The sequence below is a fragment of the Marmota marmota genome, unplaced genomic scaffold, assembly GCF_001458135.2.
Source record: "Marmota marmota marmota unplaced genomic scaffold, marMar, whole genome shotgun sequence".
NCBI lineage: Eukaryota > Metazoa > Chordata > Mammalia > Rodentia > Sciuridae > Marmota > Marmota marmota.
In genome coordinates this window covers 1818905-1840909 of record NW_026000244.1, presented here as the reverse complement: position 1 = coordinate 1840909, position 22005 = coordinate 1818905, and the positions used below count along the sequence as shown (strand labels likewise).

Genomic DNA, 22005 nt, shown 5'->3' with positions numbered 1-22005 from the left:
GTACCTATGGGCCAATACATAGCACAGCAGGGAGGAAGAGGGGGTACCTATGGGCCAATACATTTATTGGCTGAGGGTGTGATCCAGACAGGTACCCCAGGGGAACTTTCACTGGTGGATTGAAGTAACCAGGCAGTAGTTCCAAGGAAGTCACACTGTGACTGAGAGGGGGTCACCTGAAGCTCCTGAGCAAGCTTTAAATAGTCCTTTTAAGGGAAGCAGCTAGAAAGTAGCCTCTGAGTGGTTATCTCTGGCCAAGAGCTAAAGCCATCAGGTTCCCTTATAATATTGAAAACTATGTTGGGGTGACATCCAATAAGCAGTTACTTCTAGTGTGAAAATTAAACTTCTGTTTAACGCTACATAAAATTATAAGCACTCACTACCTGAGGAAACTGTCCTCACAGGATCATTTGTACAGTCTTAATATGTGATGACTTTTTTCACCATAAAGAAAATAAACATCCCATCTGATTCAAATGTATGATATGTCAAGATCATTGTACTGTCATGTGTTACTAATTAAAACAAATAAAAAAAAAGAAAAGAAACAACGCAAATGCTTTTCATCCTTACAGCAACCCTGTTAGTTGTGTGATCTTATTGTCTCCATTGTACAGATGTGAAAGCTGAGACTGAGGCTGAGGTATATCCCAAGATCAGACAACTAACAGGGACATGTTCCCCTACCTGTGCCCTGTGTGATCTGCTTCTAGAATCTGCTTGGTCCTCAATAAGCAAAGGATGGTGGGGGGAGGGGCACCACAGTGATGAGAAGAAGAAACCTGAGAAGAGAGGACTGAAAGGGGAGCCATGGGCCATGACTGTCAAAGGACATCATAAAGGAAGGCCTGCTGGGGAAGGGAGCAGGCCTCTCATATTAAGCATTTCATGGATTAATCCTTACTTGCCCCCAACCATAGTGTGACTTCTACTGGAGGGACTACTTTGTATACAGTAGGAATGACTCTGGCTGGACTGCTGAACTTGTTATACTAGAGAAATTGCAATGATAACACTCCAGGTAGCAAAGCCTTCCTATAACCTTCCAGAATTCTTTGAAATGCCTATAATGCCCCATTAACATAATGCTCCAATAACATCCCAACCACTTTGGGACTTCTTAACCATTTTTTTTTGTGCCATGAACAAATCTATTCTGCTGTTTGCTGAAGCCTATGAATACCTTTTCTGAGTAATGCTTGTAAATGCTGAACATTTGCAACTGGCATTACAGAGAAAAGCAATTATTGAAGTGCAGTAATGAGTGTGCTAGAAATTTTAATATGATAGGAATTCTTGATTATTAATTAGCATGTAAAATAACAAAATCTGGTGGTGAGCTTAATAACTACTGATATTTTGAAGAGATGAGAGATGCAAACAGTTCCCAACCACACAGTGATTGCTATAAAAATATCTGTAATTAATGTTGGTGACAAATGAACAGGACATGTTGAACTTGTGTGGCCTGTTTGTCTACTTCCATGATTGAAGCAAATGTTTAGTTTAGTTAGAGGTTAGTGAAAATAAAGGTGTAATTGTTTTCTATTAATGTTTGCAGAACCCCTAAATGGTGTCTGTTCCCTATGTTAAGAACCCTGAGCCATGTGGGGCACTCCTTCAAGTAAGTCCTATGAACAACCTCATGGGCTTTTGATTGGGCTTCTAATGCAGCTTTAGCTCAAGTTAGGGAAAATGATACCTTAAAAATATGGAGCCTTCCTGCTTGTGGTTCTTGTAGACTGCATTTATGTAGGCTTTTTTTTTTTTCCTGTTTTTCAACACATAAACACTTGCATCATTTTGTAGGATGCATTCTTAGAAATCAGAATATTTTGTTACCATTTGATATTCTCTCTTATTTTTTCCTATTTTTTTTGTAATATGGCTAGTGTTTAGATAGAGCATTAGTTTTTGAATATTGAACTAATAACTAAACAACCTTTTTTTGATTTATCTACCATGGAGTCACATCATTGGAAAGTGCTGATAATTGCTTTTTCTTCTTTCCAGTTTATATGCTTTTCTTTTTAAAATTTTCTTCTGTTTACTGATAGGACTTCAGTATAATGATAACAGAAGCAGTGTTGTCTATGAGTCTTCTTCCTGATTTTAAAGGAAATTCTTCTAATATGTCCCCATTGAGTCATGTGCTGGTACCAATTTTCAGTAGTTGGCAAGAACCAACCATTAATTTTTCATGAATTTTACAAGCCAGTTTTAAAATGTCATCATTATTTAAAATTAAATTATGTAAATGTGAAAAATAAGCCAATCATCATATTAAAATACAGGTAATCAATTATCAGAACTTACCTCTTACTGCCTTTTTTGTGGTGTCTTGCTATGACCCCTGCTCTTCAGGCTGTTTACATGCCTTCTGTGTTCATGGTGGAAATGCTAATGTGGCTTGTGTATGCAAGCCTTCCCAACCCCAGGTTCAATAACTTCATACTAAGGGCTTTGAATTGGCCTTGTTGAGAATAGTTACACCATGGACAATGACAAAGGCTGAAACTAGGGGTTTTATTTTCCTTATCACCCTGTTGTTAAATATAGGCTAATGCACTTATGACCAAGACTGGTGCAAGTTCTAGCCTCTTAAGAAAAAAAGAAAGGAGAGAGGGAAAGAAGAGGAGAAAGGACATCTTCTCCCAATGTGATAACCTGCATGTATTGTTTTTTCTGCAGACAACTGTGATGCTCCACTGGCCTCTGCCTTGCCGCGAGTATCCTTCAGTAGCTCCTCAGAGCTGTCCAGTAGCCATGGCCCTGGCTTTGCAAGTCTAAATCGGAGAGATGGTGAGTCGGCTGCTGTCTTTGCTCCTTCCTCAGAGAGAGCTTTCATCCTTAGTTATTTTCCATTCTTGTAGCTCAAAAATTAATATTTGCATTTTATCGAATTTGAAGAAATTGGATTTTTTCATGTTATTTTCTATTTGCTTTCTTTTTATTATAAATTTATAAATTATAAATTATGAATCTATTTTTTTATTTTGTTTTAATAGTTTTCTTCCTTATTGGTTGCCAGTAAGTGCTCATAAAGGAAATTAATCAGAAGGGAATTACTGGGGCTACTCATTATTTCCAATGATTTCTTTTTAGTTTTAGAACAGGCTATATAAAGTTACTCATCTAGTAAGCTGATGATGAAAAACTCAAATATATAAATAAGTAAATGAGCCCATGTTAGAGTCACTGGGGGAAGTCAACAGGCACCAGGGCTGCTGATGGGCAATGACCACTATCCTGGGACATCACATGGGAGAAGGCCAGGGGTAGGCTCTGCTGATAGTAGGGATTTTCTTCCTGTGCAGTGTGAAGGAAGCAGCAGGCTTGCTTTTTGGAGATGTCTTATTCTATAATAAGAATAGAATCTCCAATGTCATTGAGTAAATTACCTTTTCTGTTGCATGAAGAGTAGTTCAGAGGATTAAATCAGTGAATACAATAAAAAGTTAAGTGCTCTACAACCTTCTAAAGAGGTAGAGTGATTTTTCTGTGAGAGTGAGCTAATTAATTCAGGAAGTACAGCTTAAAATGAGCTCTGCCCTCTGTAAGTACAACCTTGTAAATGTTGGTGATGTAGACTTAGAGTTGAGTATTTGCTCCTTATAAGTAATATTTCAAGATCTGGTTTTAAGTATAGCTTGAGTTTCTTTATCCCTTAAAAATGAAGCATGGTACTTAGTTATCAGATACATTGATAGGAAAGAGTTGATACAAGAGAAAAACCCAGAGAGTGAGGGTTGGAGACCATGACCATGATTGTTCACTCGCATTTTTAAAAAATATAGTTTTAGTAGTATATGGACACAATACCTGTATTTATTTATCTTTATGTGGTGCTGAGGATTGAACACAGTGCTTCACATGTGCTAGGCAAGTGCTCTACCACTGAACCACAATCCCAGCCCCTCATTTTTTTTTAACCGTGGAGAATCATTCTGTGGCCTGAACATTAGATTTCAAATATTTTCTAGCATGACAGTAAAAATATATTTTCATTGCAACCAGATTTCACCCGTTTATATTATCAAATTACCATTTTTGGCCTGGCGGTTACTCTAATATCAGGTTAGCATCTAAACTTTTCAGTGGTTTCAAGGATTATAATAACCAAATAAATACTCAATTTAATTATTTTAAAGAAGCTCAGTGGGCTTGCATGTTGTGTTTCTGATCTGCAGAGACACAAACCTGTTATGATTTAGGCTCCACTGCTGTGGATACTGTGAAGGTTATAAACATACAGAGGGATAAATCTCCAAGTTTAGGATCCAGTTAATTCCATTATATTTTATTTAAAAAGTTAACAGCTCAGAATTATGAAATGATAGTACAAAATTCATCTTATATATTCAGACTACTTTTATTGGATATTTAAATTAATTTTTTTGTTTGAGAGTAGCAATCAGCCAACGAGGTTTAGTGTTTATGGTTGCTATTCTGATTGCATGTAATGTGTTTCAATAAATATTCCTTGATATTGCTACCAGACTTCATACTCATTCCTGAAGTGTGATTTACAAAGCTCAATATATCAATATTTCCTCTGAAGGATTATCTTTGTGTGTTTTCTGTTTTCTTTTTTTCTTGTGCATTTTATTTATTTATGTATTCATGTTGTTTTCTATTGACTTATGAAAATATGTAATAAAGTATTTCTTAGCAACACTTTTGTGACAAATAATGGAAAGGGATCTTATGAACAGTACTGAGAAGGCTGAGTAGAGAAGTCTGGGCAGGTTCAGGTGTTTCTAGGGATCACAGCAGAGAGGCAGCTCCCAAAGGGCTGAGCATCATGGCCAATCATCCTGTGGCCACACTTGAGTCAGTGATTTTTATGAGTTTCCTACTGGCAGAGCAAATTATTGTAGAGATAGTAATGGATTAGTATTATCATTCAACAAAGAATTAAATATTCTTAAGAGTTTATTTACTTTTTATTTGCTATTTTTAGTTATTCATGACAATAGAATATATTTTGACATACTATACATAACATGAACTACAATTTCCCATTCTTTTGGTTGTACCTGATGTGGAATTACAATGATTGTGTATTCATATATGAAAATAAGAAAGTTATATCTGATTCATTCTACTGTTTTTTTCCATTCCCATTCTACCCTCTTCCCTTCATTACCCTTATTTAATCCAAAGTACTTCTATTCTTCCCTACCCTCCTCCCCCCTTATCGTGAGTTAGCATCTGCATATCAGAAAGAACATTCAGACTTTGGTTTTAGGGGATTGGCTTATTTCACTTAGCATGATAGTCTCCAGTTCCATCCATTTACTGGAAAATGCCATAATTTTATTCTTGTTTATGGCTGAGTAATATTCCATTGTGTATATATACCATTTTTTAGAGGTTAGTTTTAAAATCTCTGCTCATGGTAATTCTTCTGGAATTCCCATTTAAAGCCTGAGCATGGGTTCCAGGTATACATTTAACTGAGTGACCCTGACATAATATTCTTTAGCTTTTTATACCAAGAAACATTAACTGTTGAAAAGTTAATAACTCAAAATGCCTGCCCTAAAGTTTTTAAAATTGATAGATTTTAAGAAATAAAACTTATACCTAATTAAGAAAATTAATGTCATTGGATATGGATATAAATTTATTTAAAAAATGGATTTGATTGTTCACTTCATTGCCATCAAAATTAAACTAAAATTAAGAGTTAATATGTCTCATGTAAAAGCAGATTGCTGAAATCTGCATTCTAAATATAATATTAATTTTCACTTTTTCCTTCTCAAAAAACTCCTAAGAAACTTTGTACTCCAAATTTATCCAGAAGTTAAAAATAAATAATAAGCACCCGGAAAACTATCTCCAAAAGTAGCCACATGAGCCTTTCATTTCACATTTTGCTTGTGCAGAGTCTCTAGGGTCTCTGCGATTCCAAATGCTGCTGCCTGCCAACCTCAGTGTTACCTTCTCATCCTGTCAGTCATGGAGGCTGTAGGTGCAGGCTTGAGACCAGAGCCGTGATCTTGGCAGAGGTGGTTGAAATTAACTAGGAAGAAGCATATTGAGGTTTTCTCTTTTCTGCTCCCTGCAAATGCTTACATAAATGTTCCTTTCCAGGAAAGGACTGCTCTGCTCATAACTCAGATGCTGAAATTGTGGACTCTAAAGCTGAAAGTGGCCACCTGCATGGGAGACCCCATTGGAGACTGTGGAAATTGTCAACTGCTTTGATTGAAACTCAAAGTGGCAGTGAGAATGTGGTATCATTTATTGCACAACAAAAGTAGATGGAGACAAATGGAACTGATTGACTTGTTCCTTTTTCCTTTTAATTCTCAGCCTTACTAGTGCTGAGCCATTGGGCATGTTTCCACAGAAATACACTGTGCTCATCTGTTGATGGAGCCAGGAAAATATTTGCCTAATACTTCCAATATTGTTCATTGCTGTGCATTTTAGAAACTCTTGTTAACATTAAGATACTTATTTCTCACTTCCATACGTTTAGTAGTGTACCTACTATTATGGACATCAGGAAGATAAGTAAGAAAATAAAAATGATTAGATTGAGGAAAATGTTTAGATTTGTCCTGAAGATACTAAATAGCTTCTTACAATATGGGACTTGACTATTTGAGTTCTCCTGTTTCCCCAGTAGTATATGATATAAAATTCATTGGCTTTTAATCGAAGAATGTTTTAAAAAACTTAAAAGAGTAGATAATAATTAAAACTATCTGAAAGTATGTCAACTCCTGATATAAATCAGAATGTTGCTAAATATTCAATGCAAATCTTTCCCTCACATTTTTTTCACAGAACCTAGTTTTTTTATACAGAGAAGTTTTTGCCTTTCCACATCAGATGCTTAATTCTGTTTATTTGTTCTTTCTAAAAAAAATTAAATCTATGAGGGCCAAGAGATGTTCTGTTTTTAAACTACCATTGTTTTCCTGAAAAAAAATTAAAAAAAAACAAAAAAAAAACCTTGCAGATGCACCATGGGTGTGAAGTGCTGTGGACAGGTCAAAGGTAAAATGGGTATTTTAAATATGTCCGTGTACTGGTGCACAGAGCCCTGTCTTGGAAGTGCATAGCTTCATTTAGTCAGTTTCTATGCAATGCAAAATGGTAGCATGTGTGATGAAAAGCTCTGAATCAGCCCTGTAGTCATCACATGGAAGGGATGCTGCTCTGGTTGTTTCCTGCTCCTTCTCTAGCTTCAGAGCCTCTATATTCTACGCAGAGCCTAAGTTACCAGATGAGACAAACAGAATGAACCAGCCAAGTTCATCCATGTTCATCCGTGTCTTCAGTGTTGTCAGCATCCTTCAGGAGGCAGTGTTAGGTGTGACTTTGTCTACCAACTATAAAATTACCTCCAGAATCCGGGCTCTGGTAGACTCAGTTGCCTTCTTTGGAGGGTTAAGCACCTTCCAGGAATGCTCAGATTTCTTATTGCTGTTCCTTTTTCTTTGGAAGATGGTTTTGGGATGCACAGGACAGTCTCCTGCCCTGGTGGAACTGTATGATAGGAGGAAATGTCAGGGTATGTCAGCTCCTCATGTTGGTCCTTGATTCTTGCTGTGTGCTGAGGGAGTTTGCCTGACTTTAACCCTGAAGACTAGTTGATTTCTGTTCCTAAAGCTTGTGGCAGACTTCCTAAGTGTTCCCAGGGAGTAGTCATCATCCTATGCTGAATGTGTCCTATGTCACTTCACTTCTTGTGATGGTGTGGCCTTCCTCAGGTCTGTGAGTCTTGTTTCTGGCTGAGCAGCAAGTCAGGGCCTTGATTATGTATATTTTGCTCCTGTCAAGTTGACCTGTGTATATTCAGATTCAGCTCAATTTTTGTTTCCTTTTGATGACCTCTTGGGAATTCTGGGTCACTGTGAGGGAGTGGAAAAAGTAATGATGGGTTTTGTACTGGCAGGTTAGGCTCAGAACTGACCTATCAGTTCCACCCACAGCTCAGCTGCCACAACTAGTCACTTTGCCCCATGAAACCACAGAGGGCATGGAAGAAGGATGCTTTACATGGCTAAGAAGTGGGAAACCAGGAATTTTAAATTCTCTGACTTGGCATGGTACATCTTATGGTTTTGCTACTTTACCATTGTGTGAAAGTGATATAACTGTACTTTGAATTTTGTATTTTAAGTTTTCCATGGGCCATGTGATCAAATTATAAGGGTAAACAACCATAGCCTACAGTATATAGTGGTATTTGATTGGTTAGGTGTATTCAATGCATTTTCCATTTATAATATTTTCAAATGATGGGTTAGTCAGGATGTAATGCCATGGTAAGTTGAAAAGTATCAATATTTGGCAAAGAGTGGTAATGGCTGATGACTACCTTACCCCTACAAGGTGATATCCCTAAATTCCACATGGAAGCCAAGCAAAAGCCTGCCTATGCTTTTCACATATTCCTCTCACTTTTCTGATCCTCTGGGGCTTTGTTCCTGAGCAAGGATTGTGGATTATTGTTCCACCATGTGATAGGCAGTTCCTATTCCTGCTCAGCAGGAAGTCATCACATCCTATTTTCATCTTTTCTGAGTTGTTCTTTACTCTCCCTGGCTTCTCATGGGCTTTAATGTATAATGATCTCTTGCAAATGGCATTAACTAAAGGAATGAAAAATAAATGACCTTATTTCAAAGTTATTTCTGTGTATATAATCTGCCTGGTCAGTATATCATGATGGCCACCATTTTGCCATGAAAGTTTTCCATTTATGTAAGAGTAAGTAGTACTTAAGGCTTACTTGGTACCTTCCCAAATGGTTTTTGGAGCCCTTCTTAGGACTAACCAAATTTTATCAAAATTTGGGTAGCAAATTCTACTCTTTTCCCTTTCAAAATAACTATTATAACTTCTTATATCATTCATGGTACACTCTGAGGTATGTTGAGTTTATTAGTGTGTACCCTTGAAGTGCACCATGATGTCTTGCTTCACTTAACGTGTTTATAAATGAACTGCCTGTTTCTATGGAGTTGTATTTTGCCTATGGCCTTACATGCTTTCCATCCATGCACACACAACTGCATTGCCTCTTCCAGGTAATGAGAGTTTGCCCCTTTTTTTCTGTTCAGGGATCCTGGTAAAAGTTCCACCATCTGAGATGGCCAAAGGGTGAGGTTGAATTAGCAACCTTTCATGAGGCAGCTGGGTTTACTAAGGTATATGCATCCCAGTAAAAATCAAAGCATTTGGGATCTTGAACAACAGGTCTAATTTGCAGGATTGAAGATGTTCCAGACATGAAATATGTCAGACTGCTCTGAGTGTTAGTGGAGACCTTACTGAATGGGGACTACAAGACTGTTTCTGGGACTCCCTCATCTGTCTTCCCTATAATTCTTACAGTTGGACTCCTGTGATGTTGCCATGTTTCTTCCACAGAAGTCAAGTCAAATGAACTTTGTTGGGACATTCTATGCCACACTGATGGGATGAATATCTCTACTGGGAATGTTCCTTTGTCACGGGTATTCACCATTTGTGATGCTTGGACCTCCTCCATTTTGCATGTGTATTAGAGCACTGCATATTCCTATAAAGGGGAATCTACATGTGCCTCTTCTCTCCCAAGGCTTTCACAGCACATTTGCCAATTGCAATGAATTAACCAGTCATAACATCTTTAGGGAAAATGTTTTTTCTTCAATGGGATTTCTTTCCCAGAAGCATTTGGCTGACTGAGCAGTAACCAATGGATGGGAAATTGAGTTCTCATGGCATTATTTCTGAGGATCTCATTTTGGTATTTCCTGATGTGGTCCTACATTTATTCTAAATTTTGAAAAATGAGTTACTTACTCAGTTTCTTAAGAACAGTGATAATCCCTAGGAAGTGGGTGAGGTGCCTTGCCTCCTGCCTTTCTGGGCAAATTCCTAATTGTCATGGGGGCATCAAGGGAGATGATGTTGTTTTGACCCTCCTATGTGACAGTCTGAAATCTTATCTATTGAAGTAACTCAAGGGAACTCTGGAAGATGTATAATGATGCTTTCATTGAATCATTGGATCTCTGAACAACACCTCAAAAATGTGAAGACCCACATGATAAAATCAGAAAGCTTGGTGGCTCACCTTATCATAAATGAGATATTGTTTGTTCATTTTGTTCCTGGGCTTGCTGGACAATTCTATTTTTATTTCAAATGTGAGAAAGTAGCACTGTTGTCTTACAGTTAGTCAATGCAAAACTTCCAACCACTAAGACCTGAAAGCACCAGGTCACCACAGATCTTTGAGATGTCGATCGTGCCTCTCTGGCCTCTTTTACAACTGCTCAATAGTGCACATGAGAAAAATGGATTAACATTCAGTAGTAATAGGTTTTTGTTTATGTAGGAAGAGCTACAGAAGTGAATGTCAAATTCCAAAGAGCTCTGAAAGTTGTCCCTGGGGATGTTGCACACAAAACTTCAGGAAGCCAGTGGTGACCTCTCACAATGTGTTCCCACGATAGGCTCCTTTTGCCCACTGCACAAGGTATCAGTCACTGAAATGAGTTTTGTATAGAATAAGAGTTTATCCTCAATTTGGCCAAGCATGGAGGTGGGATACCCAAGTCCCAAATCTGCCTCCTGGAGGATAGGGTTTGGGGATATTTATGGGATAAAGAAGCAGGGTATTTAAGGTGTGGGTGAACATGATTGGAGTTCAAGTAATCAGTGGATTTCACTGGTGTAATCAATCTTCATGGCCTCTCCTGGGATGCATGTTCAGAAAATGGCAGCATTAGCATGATCTGAGGGTGGAGGTTTGGCTTCCTGACATCAATAGCCCACCCATTACACAACTGCACAGGCCCCTTGGCAGAATCCTTATTTTCAACAAAAATAGCCTTCACAAGCCTGAAAAGTAAGTAACCTAGGTAGCCATTATCATTATAACTCCAATATCAGAGGTTCTAGTTCTGCAGGGCTAGTAGGAGACTTAATAGTATTTTGCTAAGCTGAGTGTCTTTCAGAATTAGTGATTTTTAAAGTTAACTAAGAAAGTAACTAAGGAGGAAGCGCAGGTTCTCAAAGTCAGAGAAACAAAAGTACAAAGGGTTGATTAGTATAAAGGAGACTGGGTCAGCTGTGTCTGCTATTGGCTACTAATTGTCAAAATCAGGATTCTTTCTTCCCTTGGAGTCTTCGAGACAAACTCTTTCAGAGGATGGTCAAATTCTTGAGAATAAGTGGGGTTGAGGGTAGGTGATGGGCCTTGATGGAGCCTTTGTTGCTTCAGAAGATACATATTTACCATCTTAAGCCCTTCTATTATTTTACTACATGCCCAGGGGGTGATTATGGCCCACCCACCAAAGGCTTGGTTTTAAATGCACTTATATTTCTTCAATATTACTGACATTTAATGAACATCTCAGATTGACCAATATAAATGAATTTTGAATTCATTTTTGAGTTGCTTAATTGCAAAGCCACTGCAGAGTGCTTCTGAATTTCATAAGGAATTGTTTTACAACTAGGTGTCTGGGTGTGATTTTAAATTATAGATGCACTTTTTGGAAAACTGCACACCAGGTAGACTTCTGGAAAATTTTAGGAAGCACAGGAGAAGGGAGTCAGAGCACACATAGATGGGTCTAGAGGCAGGATTCTGCATTTTTTATACCCTCATAGCCAGAAAGCCTGCATGTAGATAACTGGAATTATTTCCAAGGAATTAAAGCTAAGACAAATGCTTTATTAGATCCCCCTCAGCAAAGTAGGCAGGGTCATGTGCAAAATCTCAGGGTGTAAAGCCCAGAGATCTCTGAGGTGGTGAACAGGGAGCATGTACAGTGCTGCCTGTGTCTTCCCTGGGAACACTGCCTGCTTTCCTTACCTTCTCCCAATTCACCCTAGTCATCTAGAATGTCTAATGAGACACCTGTGAATTCAGATGCAGTTAAGTGAGGAAAGAAACAGAGCTGGTTCTTATGCCATTAGAAACAATGTTAACAGTGACCTGGGGGGAAACTTACCTTGGCAATAATTCCAATTTAGCATTTATTTGCTTGACCTCTGAATGACCTGAACATCCTTGGATCTTTCAGGTCACATTAGCCACTTGACATTTCTTCCGTCGGTTGGATATTTCTTTGCTCTGGTGCTTGTTAAAATTTGAGGAAGACATGCACCGATTTTCACCTTTCACCTTTAAGTATTCCTCTGTGCACAAAGCTGACATTCTGACACTCATTAGGACAATGTATACTCAGGATCCACCAGAGCAGTGGTCAGTGTTATCACTATCTGTGGTCCGAGTAATGAAGGCAGGGAGGGTCCTAGGCTTGTTACATGCTTGTGCTAGTTTTGTTTTCTTCATTTTCTCATCTTCTTCTCCAATTATTCAGCATTTTTGAGTCATTTCCTGAGTACTTTCTAGTAAAAGTGGCAGGTGACTGATGATTTAAGTCATGAAGAGGCTGCAGACGCAGCACTTGGTGTGACCTCTTGCTGTAATTGCTGTGAGGGCAGCAATACCTGCCGCAGGCAGCCTGATTGACTTCCAATGTGTGGAGGGGAATTACCAGGCACTTCACACATCTTCTTATTGGATCTTCATCCCAATCCTAAAAAACAAAAACAAAACAAACAAACAAAAAACTTATCCCACTTTTCTTATAGGGGAATGGATGTTTTTGTGGCTGGTGGCTTCCCAGATGTTAGGACCTTGCTGTGTACAACTGGGAATATTATTCTTGAGAATAACTGGGGTTGAGGGTAGGTGATGGGCCTTGATGGAGCTTTTGGTGCTTCAGAATATGTTTTTTATTTGTATAAATAGTGAGGTTTTTGTTGTTGCTGCTTTTTTAAGAATTTTATTTATTTAGCCAAGTTTTCTGTGAAGGGGCTGAGGCTGGAGAGGAGGGGGCAGTGGACAAGCAGTCTATGCTGTCAGCAGTGGGAGAGCTGTGGCAAGGGGCACCTTTCTTGTGGGTTCAGGATTAGTCACTATGAAATGGTAATTGAGAACTGCTGGGCTTCATTTCAGGGGCTATGGGTTCCTTTGTGTTCTTTACCAAAGATTTGCTGTGTTTGATAATGCAGGCTGATCAGTTTTAAGAACTATTGGTGTTATATCCCTAGTTCTCTCTTTTTTTTTTTTTTTTAATTTTGAGACGGGGTCTTGCTAAGTTGCTGAGGTTGGCCTTGAACCTGTGATCCTCCTACCTCAGCCTTCCCTACCCCTAAACAATCTATCCATGTTAGTTAGTAGGGGGCTGCCCTCAAGTCCAGCCCTTCTAATTAGTGTCTTGGTTTGTTTTATTGTTGGGCAGGGGTGGTCTCACATACTGTCTCAAGCTCCCTAGTATTCCCAAAGTTAGAGTTTGTATATTCCCCATTCTTTCTCTTCAACACCTCATTAAATTTTAGAAAAAGCACCATCCACCCCAGTACTGTGGACAGTGAGCATATGTAGAGGACCATCAGTGCAGTGTCATGGCCTGCAGGAATCTGGGGTTTATCTGTGAGTATATTCCTGCTGACATGATTGCCTTATGGCAGGGGGCATTCTGAAGTTTCATTACTTTATCTGGGAACCCAGATGATCAAGTAGCTTCATTTGTATATTAGCAGCACCTCCTCCCCACGGTTAAAGGATATGAAATGTTCAAGGTCGATCCAGTGCAGATGTTGAAAGCTGGCCTGCAGGGATGGGACTGCTCTTGAGGGAGAGGCTGGACCCAGGCTTACATGTGGGAAACATGCTGATATTTTTCATTTGGCAGTGCTTCTCTACATGGGTTCCCATATTAATTATGTTTCCTGGTTTCCAGAGGGAATGAAAAGGTCAAAAAGATGGTGACATGAAAAAAAAAGAATTGTATCATTAATATGTTCTTGAGAACTTTAATACTGTTGTAGGGACAGATGAGGCAAGGCACCAAAGATAGCAGGAAACAGTTTTATTTTGCTGCAGCCAGGTTCAGAGGGTACAGTTTTCGCTATAATCAATTAATTCCCTGAACCCTGAGGTCAGGTACTTTCAGAACTTTATACCCAGCATGGAAGTGGAGGGGCTCAGAAGTTCACAGACTGCAGAAGTTCACATAAAGCAGCTTTTTCTGGGCTGGGGTTGTGGCTCAGTGGTAAAGCGCTTGCCTCGCATGTAGGAGCCACTGGGTTTGACTCTCAGCACTGCATATAATTACATGAATAAAATAAAGGTCCATCAACCTTTATTTTAAAAAAAAGAAAAAGCAGATTTTTCCTTCACTGTTTTGGGAAAGTTAACCCTTCAAGGACAACACCGGAGAAGGGGAGAGCTCTCTGCCCCCCTCCACCCACCCCTGTTACCATGGAGGCCAACTGGTAATTTCTCTTATCTTAGAAATGTAGACATCTCTGTAAAGCTCCAGCTCAAGGCCGGAAGCCGTGTTAAAGAATTTGTCTTTTTTTTTTTTTTTAATCTCATTTTGCATTTGCAAACATACTTTTCAAACTACTGTACTGGATAAATATTTGTGAGAAACTAGGAAAAGGGGTGTTCAGCACCTGGAGTGCTGATCTCTTCCAGGCCAGTGGCCAGGTAAAAAAGAAGAACAGGAAAATAGGAAGTTTACCTATATTGAACTCTTTTGTAGAGACTCTTTTGCTGATAGTTCTAAAATCAATTATGGTGAAGATTCCTGGAGAAGTTTAGTTAAGATTTTCTGTGAAGAAGGGGGTGCCATTACAATACTAACTAGTAGGAGCTAGAACACAGGAAAGTTAATAGTTTTTCAGTGGTTTAAGTGAGTCATCTAAAATATCAAATATAGAAATTTTTAACATAAAAGAATCAACAATACTTAATTTCTGACATTTTAAAAACTAGCTACAAAATCAGGAGCTGTTGCAGCAGGAATGTTAGTCAGGATTGTCAGTTAAGTCTCAGAAGTCTCAGAGCAAAAATTATATCAGAAAGTCCAACAGACTGTGGGACTAGGCTGGAAGGCACTGAGTGATAACCTACCTTCTCATGAAAAGCAAAGGCTGAGAATATGTCACAGGCTGGAGGCCTCTAAGGAGACAGGATGATGGCATTTAATGTAGGATCCTGGAGTAGATCCTGGAATAGAAAAAAGGATTGAGTGGAAAACTCAAGCAATCAAAATAATTTGAGGCCTTGTTAATAACACTGTTCTACTGAACTCCTAAAAGTGATTATCCCATCATGAGACTGTTGCTGAGAGCAGATTTTAAGTCTTCTTACCACAAAAGAGTTAGTATTGTTGTAATATGTTAATTATATGTGTTAACTAAATATATGTTATATGATTAGCTATATATATATATATATATTAATTACATGGTGTAGCCACTCTACCATGTGTGAATATGCCAAAATGTGTGGTACACCATAACTATATGCAATTTTTATTTGTCACTAAAAGAATAATAATATTGTTCCAATGTTAGTACCTTAGTTTTGATCAAAGAGTCCCGGGGAAACTAGTTAAAAAAGATACGGAAATTGCCTATACAATCTTTGTATTTTTTCTGTAAATTGGAATTATTTCAAAATAAAATATAGAAAATGCACTACAGGACAGCCATAATCATAGCTGCTTTGAATTCCGGATCAAAGAAAAAGACTTTGTGGTTAGGAAAATTTTGAATATTTGAACAAAAGAGGAAATCCTAGAAGGAACCTGGGTTTAACGATTAGTAAGCTTTATATTTTCCTGAAGGAATATGCATGTAGAGCTGTGTATGGAGGACACAGCCAAGAGGCAGGGGTCTGAATGTTTCCACCTGTACCTCCAGGAGTCCTGATGCAGGTATCAGATCATCCCAACTCCTGCCTCCTAAGCAAATCTAGTGTATAATGAGCTGACACATCTAAAAAAAAAAAATTAACAATGTATGCAGTTAAAAACTGTCAGACAATACTATTAGAGCCTTGACTTAGGAATGAGTATTGGGAGAAAGTTAGGAAAAAAAAGCATTTTTTTCCCCATTAGGGATCATTGACAAGACATTGCCATTTTCTAGATATTATTATAAAGATAATGATTTTAAAGCTTATTTCCAAATTTTCTTAATTACATATTAATTTGAAAATCAGAAAACCCAATAAGAAAAATATAAATCTAAGTACATGGGTTCCTCAACTATAGATTCAAGCAACCTCCAATCAAAAAAAAAAAAAAAAAAAAAAAAAAAAAAAATAATTCTGAATATGACACATTTTTTTTCTTGTGATTTCCTCCCAATGATACTGTATCATAGCTGTGTATATAGCATTGTATTATATTAGGTATTGCAGGGAATCTAGAGATGATTTAAAGGATATAGAGGACTTAAAGGACATAGAAGGTAGTTTGTATGCAAATACTACATCATTTTATATAATGTACTTGGAATTTGGTATCCAAGGGGGTCCTGGACCAAGTCCTTGGTGATGATTATGTACAGTTTTGCACACCTCATATTTATGTTAAACTGCAAGAACAAAATACATCAATAGTATATCCTCAGGCACCCCTAATTTTCTATTTTGACAGGCATTAGACACAACAAAGCACAATCATTTCTTTTCTGCTCTGTTGTCTTGAATGACTGGGAAATTCTTTGTCCTTCCAGACAGTAAAGGTATCACTTGCTATGTGGGGCTCTCTCTAACCTTCCCGACTCGCCCCTCAGAACTCTTCTGCATAGAATTCTCCTCCACTTCTGCATCATCCACCCTCCACTGCACTTTATTTCAAATTGTTCTTGAGATATCTATTTGTTCTATGAATCTGCAAGCACCTGAGTGCTTCACGCCATAACCATCTTACTATCCCAGCCTTCAGCACTGCTTCCTGATACTGGGGATCCAGGATTAAGGTTTTCTAGTTGTACTATAGTATGGATATTTTTCTTCATGCCCAGTAAAGGGGAAATCATGCATAAAGGCCAGTAAAGGCAAGAGTTCCAGGGAACCTTGATGTGCTGTCCAAATCTGTGTTGAGTTGATTCTTTCAGTTTCTACCCAGATTTGAACTCTTGAGAGCCAGAGTTTAAGAACTACAGATCACCCTTCCTGTGTTCTTTATTGTGTGTATAACTATGAGATAGTATATATTCTATAGTTTGAAATAATGATTTTTATGTTTAATTGATGTTTAATTTAAACATTCTTAATAAACTTTTTAAAATTTTTATTTGAAGTACAAAGAGCCAGTGTGCTTTCTTTCACTGGGTTGATGTGCTGGGATAATCCATTCAAGGAAGTTCACTTAGTCCAACTTAATGAAGCCTATATTCCTTGTGTTCAGTATGTGGTGCCACATATTGAAGCTATTATTTCCAGATCAGAGTGAGAACCCTGGTTGAATTTTACTAATGCCTCCACTAGAGCTGCTAGGGACTCATCTTGCTTTCAGGGGTGCAATGAGGCAAAATGCTGGATTTTAAATATACATTTTTCTTATCTCCATTTCCACGAAAAGGAGCTGGTGGCTGGACTCCACTTGTGTCAAATAAATACCAGTGGCTGCAGATTGACCTTGGAGAGAGAATGAAGGTCACGGCAGTGGCCACCCAGGGAGGATATGGGAGCTCCGACTGGGTGACCAGCTACCTTCTGATGTTCAGTGACAGCGGGAGGAACTGGAAACAGTATCGACGAGAAGAAAGCTTCTGGGTATGTTCCTCTGTTGGGAAATATGGTCTGTCAGAGTATAAATTTTGCCAGTTGCTATGGGTTGGTGCAATCTGTCATACCAACTACAGAAATAGAGCCTCCAAAAGCATTTGAACAAGCTTTCAAGTGCATGAAAGACACAGTGGCTTTAAAAAACACATTGCCCATGTTTAATTAATGAAATAAGTAAAAGGAGAACAGGTTTGTAATCCAGCTAAATACTGAGAATGTCATCTCATTATTCCTTTAAGTCATGTAAAGTCTAAGAATCCAGAAGTCACATACAATCCATTTTTATTCTTGTTCAGTTACACAGGAATTTACATTGTCTTAGCATCATTAAATCCAATAAATTCATTCTTCTGTGACCTCTGATAAACTGAGGTTTCCAATAAGCAGAACACTTAAAAATACATATAATGGAGAATCTCCCTATGGAGCATGTGTTCAGGAACCTAGGTGGCCCTTGTCATTCGTGGCCTGTAGGACTATTTGAGATTACTGTAAATCAAAGCTATTTTCAGTTATTTAAAATGATATAAGTGCCATATATTTTTTAAAATTTCTGTGTACATGTCCATGCTCCTTTTAGAGGATTTAAATTTTGTTTGCTTAACTTTTTGATTATTCCAGTAGCTCTAGTTTATTATAGACTTAGTACTTACTAGGTTAGTCACCCTGTGCTCTGAAAGACAGGCTCTAAAGGGAGAGTGTTGGAGCTCTCAACACGATACCTGTACCTGGTTTGTGGAACACCCAGTGCAGTGTGGACTAAGGAAGGTTTGTCAGAGGCAGAAGAAATTGCTTTTTATTGAAAATACAGTTTAGGTGGTTGCCAGGGGCTGGGTGATGGGAGAAGGGACAGATAGTGTTAAGTGAATACAGAGTTTTTGTTTGGGAAGATGAGAAAGTTCTGGAAATGGGTGAAGGAGACAGTTACAGAGCAGGGTGAATGGAGTCATGCAGCAGAACTGGAGGTTGAAAACAGCTAAAGTGGTGAAGTTTATGATAATGTATAATTTGCTACAGTAACAAGATGCATAGTTTAGGTTTGTTTAATACAGGCTAAGAATATTGGATAACTTTCCCCCTCAATCTCCATGGCAAGAGGAAAGATGTTAGCTTAAAAGCCACTACTTCTTAGCACTTTGCTTATGATAAGGCTAGAAGGCCACAATGATCATAATCCTGGGGTAACAAATTGCCCTTAGTAGAATTATAAAACTCTGTTACTTATTATATGGAAATATCTCAGAAACTCTTATTAGCTTGCAATAAATGTTGGTGTTAATTGAATCAAGAACTAGTTCTCTAACAATAGATGAAAGAGCACAACAGGGTGGTATTTGTAAGAAATTTTGCTACTGGCCTTGAAACAAATGCCAGGTATATGATTAGAAGTAAATATTAATGTTGAGCTAATTCAAAGAAAACCAAGTCCATGGCAGGTTTGAGATGAACATTGATTAGGAATGAGTAACATGGTTGGGGACATAACTTAGTGGTAGAACTTAACATGTTTGAGGCCCTGGGTTTAATTGTTGTCTGCACTGGGGGGAAAAAAAGGAGCAAGAGTTAAAACTTAATGAAGAATCTGTGAATATAGAAAACTAAATACAGCTTTTTCATCTTAGATAAGTAATAGCTAATGCATGCTAATTCTTTGTTACATTAAATCAGGATTGTGTTTTTAACCCCACCACGCAATTAAATGACTGAGAAATGGTGAAAATTCTTATTTTTCACTTAAGCCAGAGGGAAGCCACATCTAAGTGTCACCATGTGCCATTTTGATTTCAGGTCAGGTGCCCTGGGAGAAATAGTGTCAAGAATATTTGCATTCATGGTGGTTCCTCTGTAAATGCTTCTTGAATTAATGGATTAACTTCTGTAATCATAATTTGGATTCATATTTCAGAATCCATTGAAAATTGGGATTGATTTTGGAAGTTGATTTTTTAAAAAATTATGTGAAGTATAATTGCCATATATGATGAAAAGAATAAATCTGAAAATATAATTAATTTTAGGTGACAGTATATTGACCAAGTACCCTGCATTCTTTTTCTTTTTTGATGTTCTCCAAATTATGAAAAGTTGATAATGATGTAGTAAGCACATGAAAATATTTCGATTTTCAAATGCTTCCTATTAAATGATTTTTAAAAATAAAAATGGGGAGGATTATTAATACCAGACCATATGTGTGAGGATGGTGCTTCCCACCTCTGTTCTTGGCCAGCACTGTGTGTTTAGGCTGTGTGTAGAGTGGTGTCAGGAGCTGGCTGCTCTTGCTCCCAGGGAGCTTACCCAGAGACCCTAACTTTGCTCCCTACATCCCCAGCACTGCATGGAGTGTGCTTGGTAATAAAATGTTTGCTGAATTAAGAGATGGGTAAAACCTATCATTATTGATCCCCAGACCCAATTAAGCCCCCTCCTATTCTGCCTTTCTCTTGATATTTGCCTCAGCTTTATTTGTCTTAGAATCCAAGTGTAGTTTTTCTCCTTGCCTGTATTTTGAGCTTCTTTAAGACAGATGCTTGATCCTCTTGGCTGTGGTTTGATGGTATAGTCCCCTATCCCTATATTTCGAGATAAGAATCAAAGTTATGGTCTAAACTAAAGCAATGGGTTCACTCTTTGGTGAATGTAAAACCAGTAAGCACACCAGGAGATAGAAGACTGAAGGAAGATTTATCACTTGCATCATGTCTAGAGAGCACTCAGGATAGCTCCCACAACAGCACCTCCCCAAAGGAGGAAAGAGGTTTTTGCTGGGAAAACTCACATGCACGAGTGGGCTATTCTTGAGCATGTTCCTTCAGAGATTGTGCTTCTTAAAACATTTCTGGTAATGCTTCCTGGGCAGAGAAGTTAATATTATAAGGAACAAAGTTTACCCTAGGTCACCTGTAAGGGCAAGGAGTCAGTTACTCTGTGATTTGGGCTGGTTTCTAATGGGTGTCTCTGGAGAGCCTTATTTGGAACAAAACAACTCTGAAGGCAACTTAATAGTTTTGCAGGCAGCGCTCTCCTTTCCCTACCCCACCAAGCTTAGGTAGTCTCTAAAAGCCCCTGCCTCCCAGCTACCAGTATCACCAGGTGGGGACTTTAGGTGTTAAATCACAATGGTTCTGCCCTCAAGAGTGGGATTAATGCCTTATAAAAAAGCTGGATTAACTCTCTGGGTTCTTTCCCTTCCAACTCTGCAGGAGGGCACACTTTCATTGAGGTGCAGGGCTTCCCCAGACACTGAATCTGCTGGCAAATTTACCATTGAAAATTTACCATTAAAAAAAATCCCTTGTGCTGGCAGTGGTGGCACACTCCTGTAATTCCAGTGGCTTGGGAGGCTGAGGCAGAAGGACTGTAAGTTCAAAGCCAGCCTCAGCAAAAGTGAGGTGCTAAGCAACTCAGTGAGACCCTGTCTCTAAATAAAATAAAAAAATGGGGCTGGAGATGTGGCTCAGTGGTCAAGTGCCCCTGAATTCAATCCCTGGTACCAAAAAAAAAAAAAATTTCTTTGTATTAGTTACACTTTTTATCAGTGAGAAAAATATGCATTTATTAATATTGTCATTGAATTGGTTTTCTTTTGCTGCTGTTACAGTGACCTACAGTCAGTGGTTTCATACAAAACACAATTATTAGGTCATAGCTGACATAGGTCTAATGTCTGGGTGAATGTTGGTGAATTCTATGTGTAGATGTCAGCAGGGCTGGTTGTTTTGCTTGCCTGTTTCTTTTGCTGAGGCTCTGGAGAAGAGTTATTTCTCAAGCCCTAGAACCTTTCCCAGGTTCACTGCTTCACTGGGAGGGATTCCAGGGCTCAACATATGGTCCTATCCTTGGGTCTGATTTACTGCAGCTCGGAGCACAAACCAAAGTTAATAAAGGCAAGAAGCACCTGGGGCAGGAGCCTGAGACCAGCATGAGCTTCTGATAGTCCTCTTTTCTTGTGGCCCACTGGAAGTACTTCATTCCTCTGTAAGTGGGTAATGAAATCTGACCTCCAGGGAAGGTCATTATCATTTTGGGGGAACAAGTCATATTGGAAACCTCTGCCTCACACATAAACAAAATGGATTTCCAGAAGGAAAGAGGTGTTGAGTGTCAACCACCCTGATTTTACAAACTGTTCATTCAGGACTAGCCAGCCACCCTCATCCTCAGGGTAGTGGGAGTGGATTCAGATGCCGCTAGACAGAACTGCTCTGCCACCTCTCCTGTACTACTCACTTTGGACTGGACAACTGTCACTCCTTGCAGTTGTAGGTCTGATGGCCGCCAGTGGTGTGGCAGGTCTCTCAGCTCTAAATGTTCCCCTATTCCTTCTCCTTTCCTGGTGGCCCCTCCACAAGTGAATGGTGGAGACCCTTGAA

The 22005-nt window shown here is 38.7% G+C and overlaps 1 protein-coding gene across 5 annotated transcripts in view; it reads left to right on the top strand.

Moving 5' to 3' along the window:
• LOC107159601 (contactin-associated protein-like 3) overlaps nucleotides 1–22005 on the top strand; it is a 235193-nt gene that overhangs the window by 45372 nt on the left and 167816 nt on the right. For all 5 annotated transcript variants that reach the window (XM_048796272.1, XM_048796267.1, XM_048796268.1 and 2 more), the window contains exons 2-3: nucleotides 2695–2805; nucleotides 17427–17620. In XM_048796272.1, the coding sequence (XP_048652229.1) occupies nucleotides 17495–17620 (126 nt within the window). In that variant the 5' untranslated portion in view covers nucleotides 2695–2805; nucleotides 17427–17494. The remainder of the gene's footprint in view (nucleotides 1–2694; nucleotides 2806–17426; nucleotides 17621–22005) is intronic.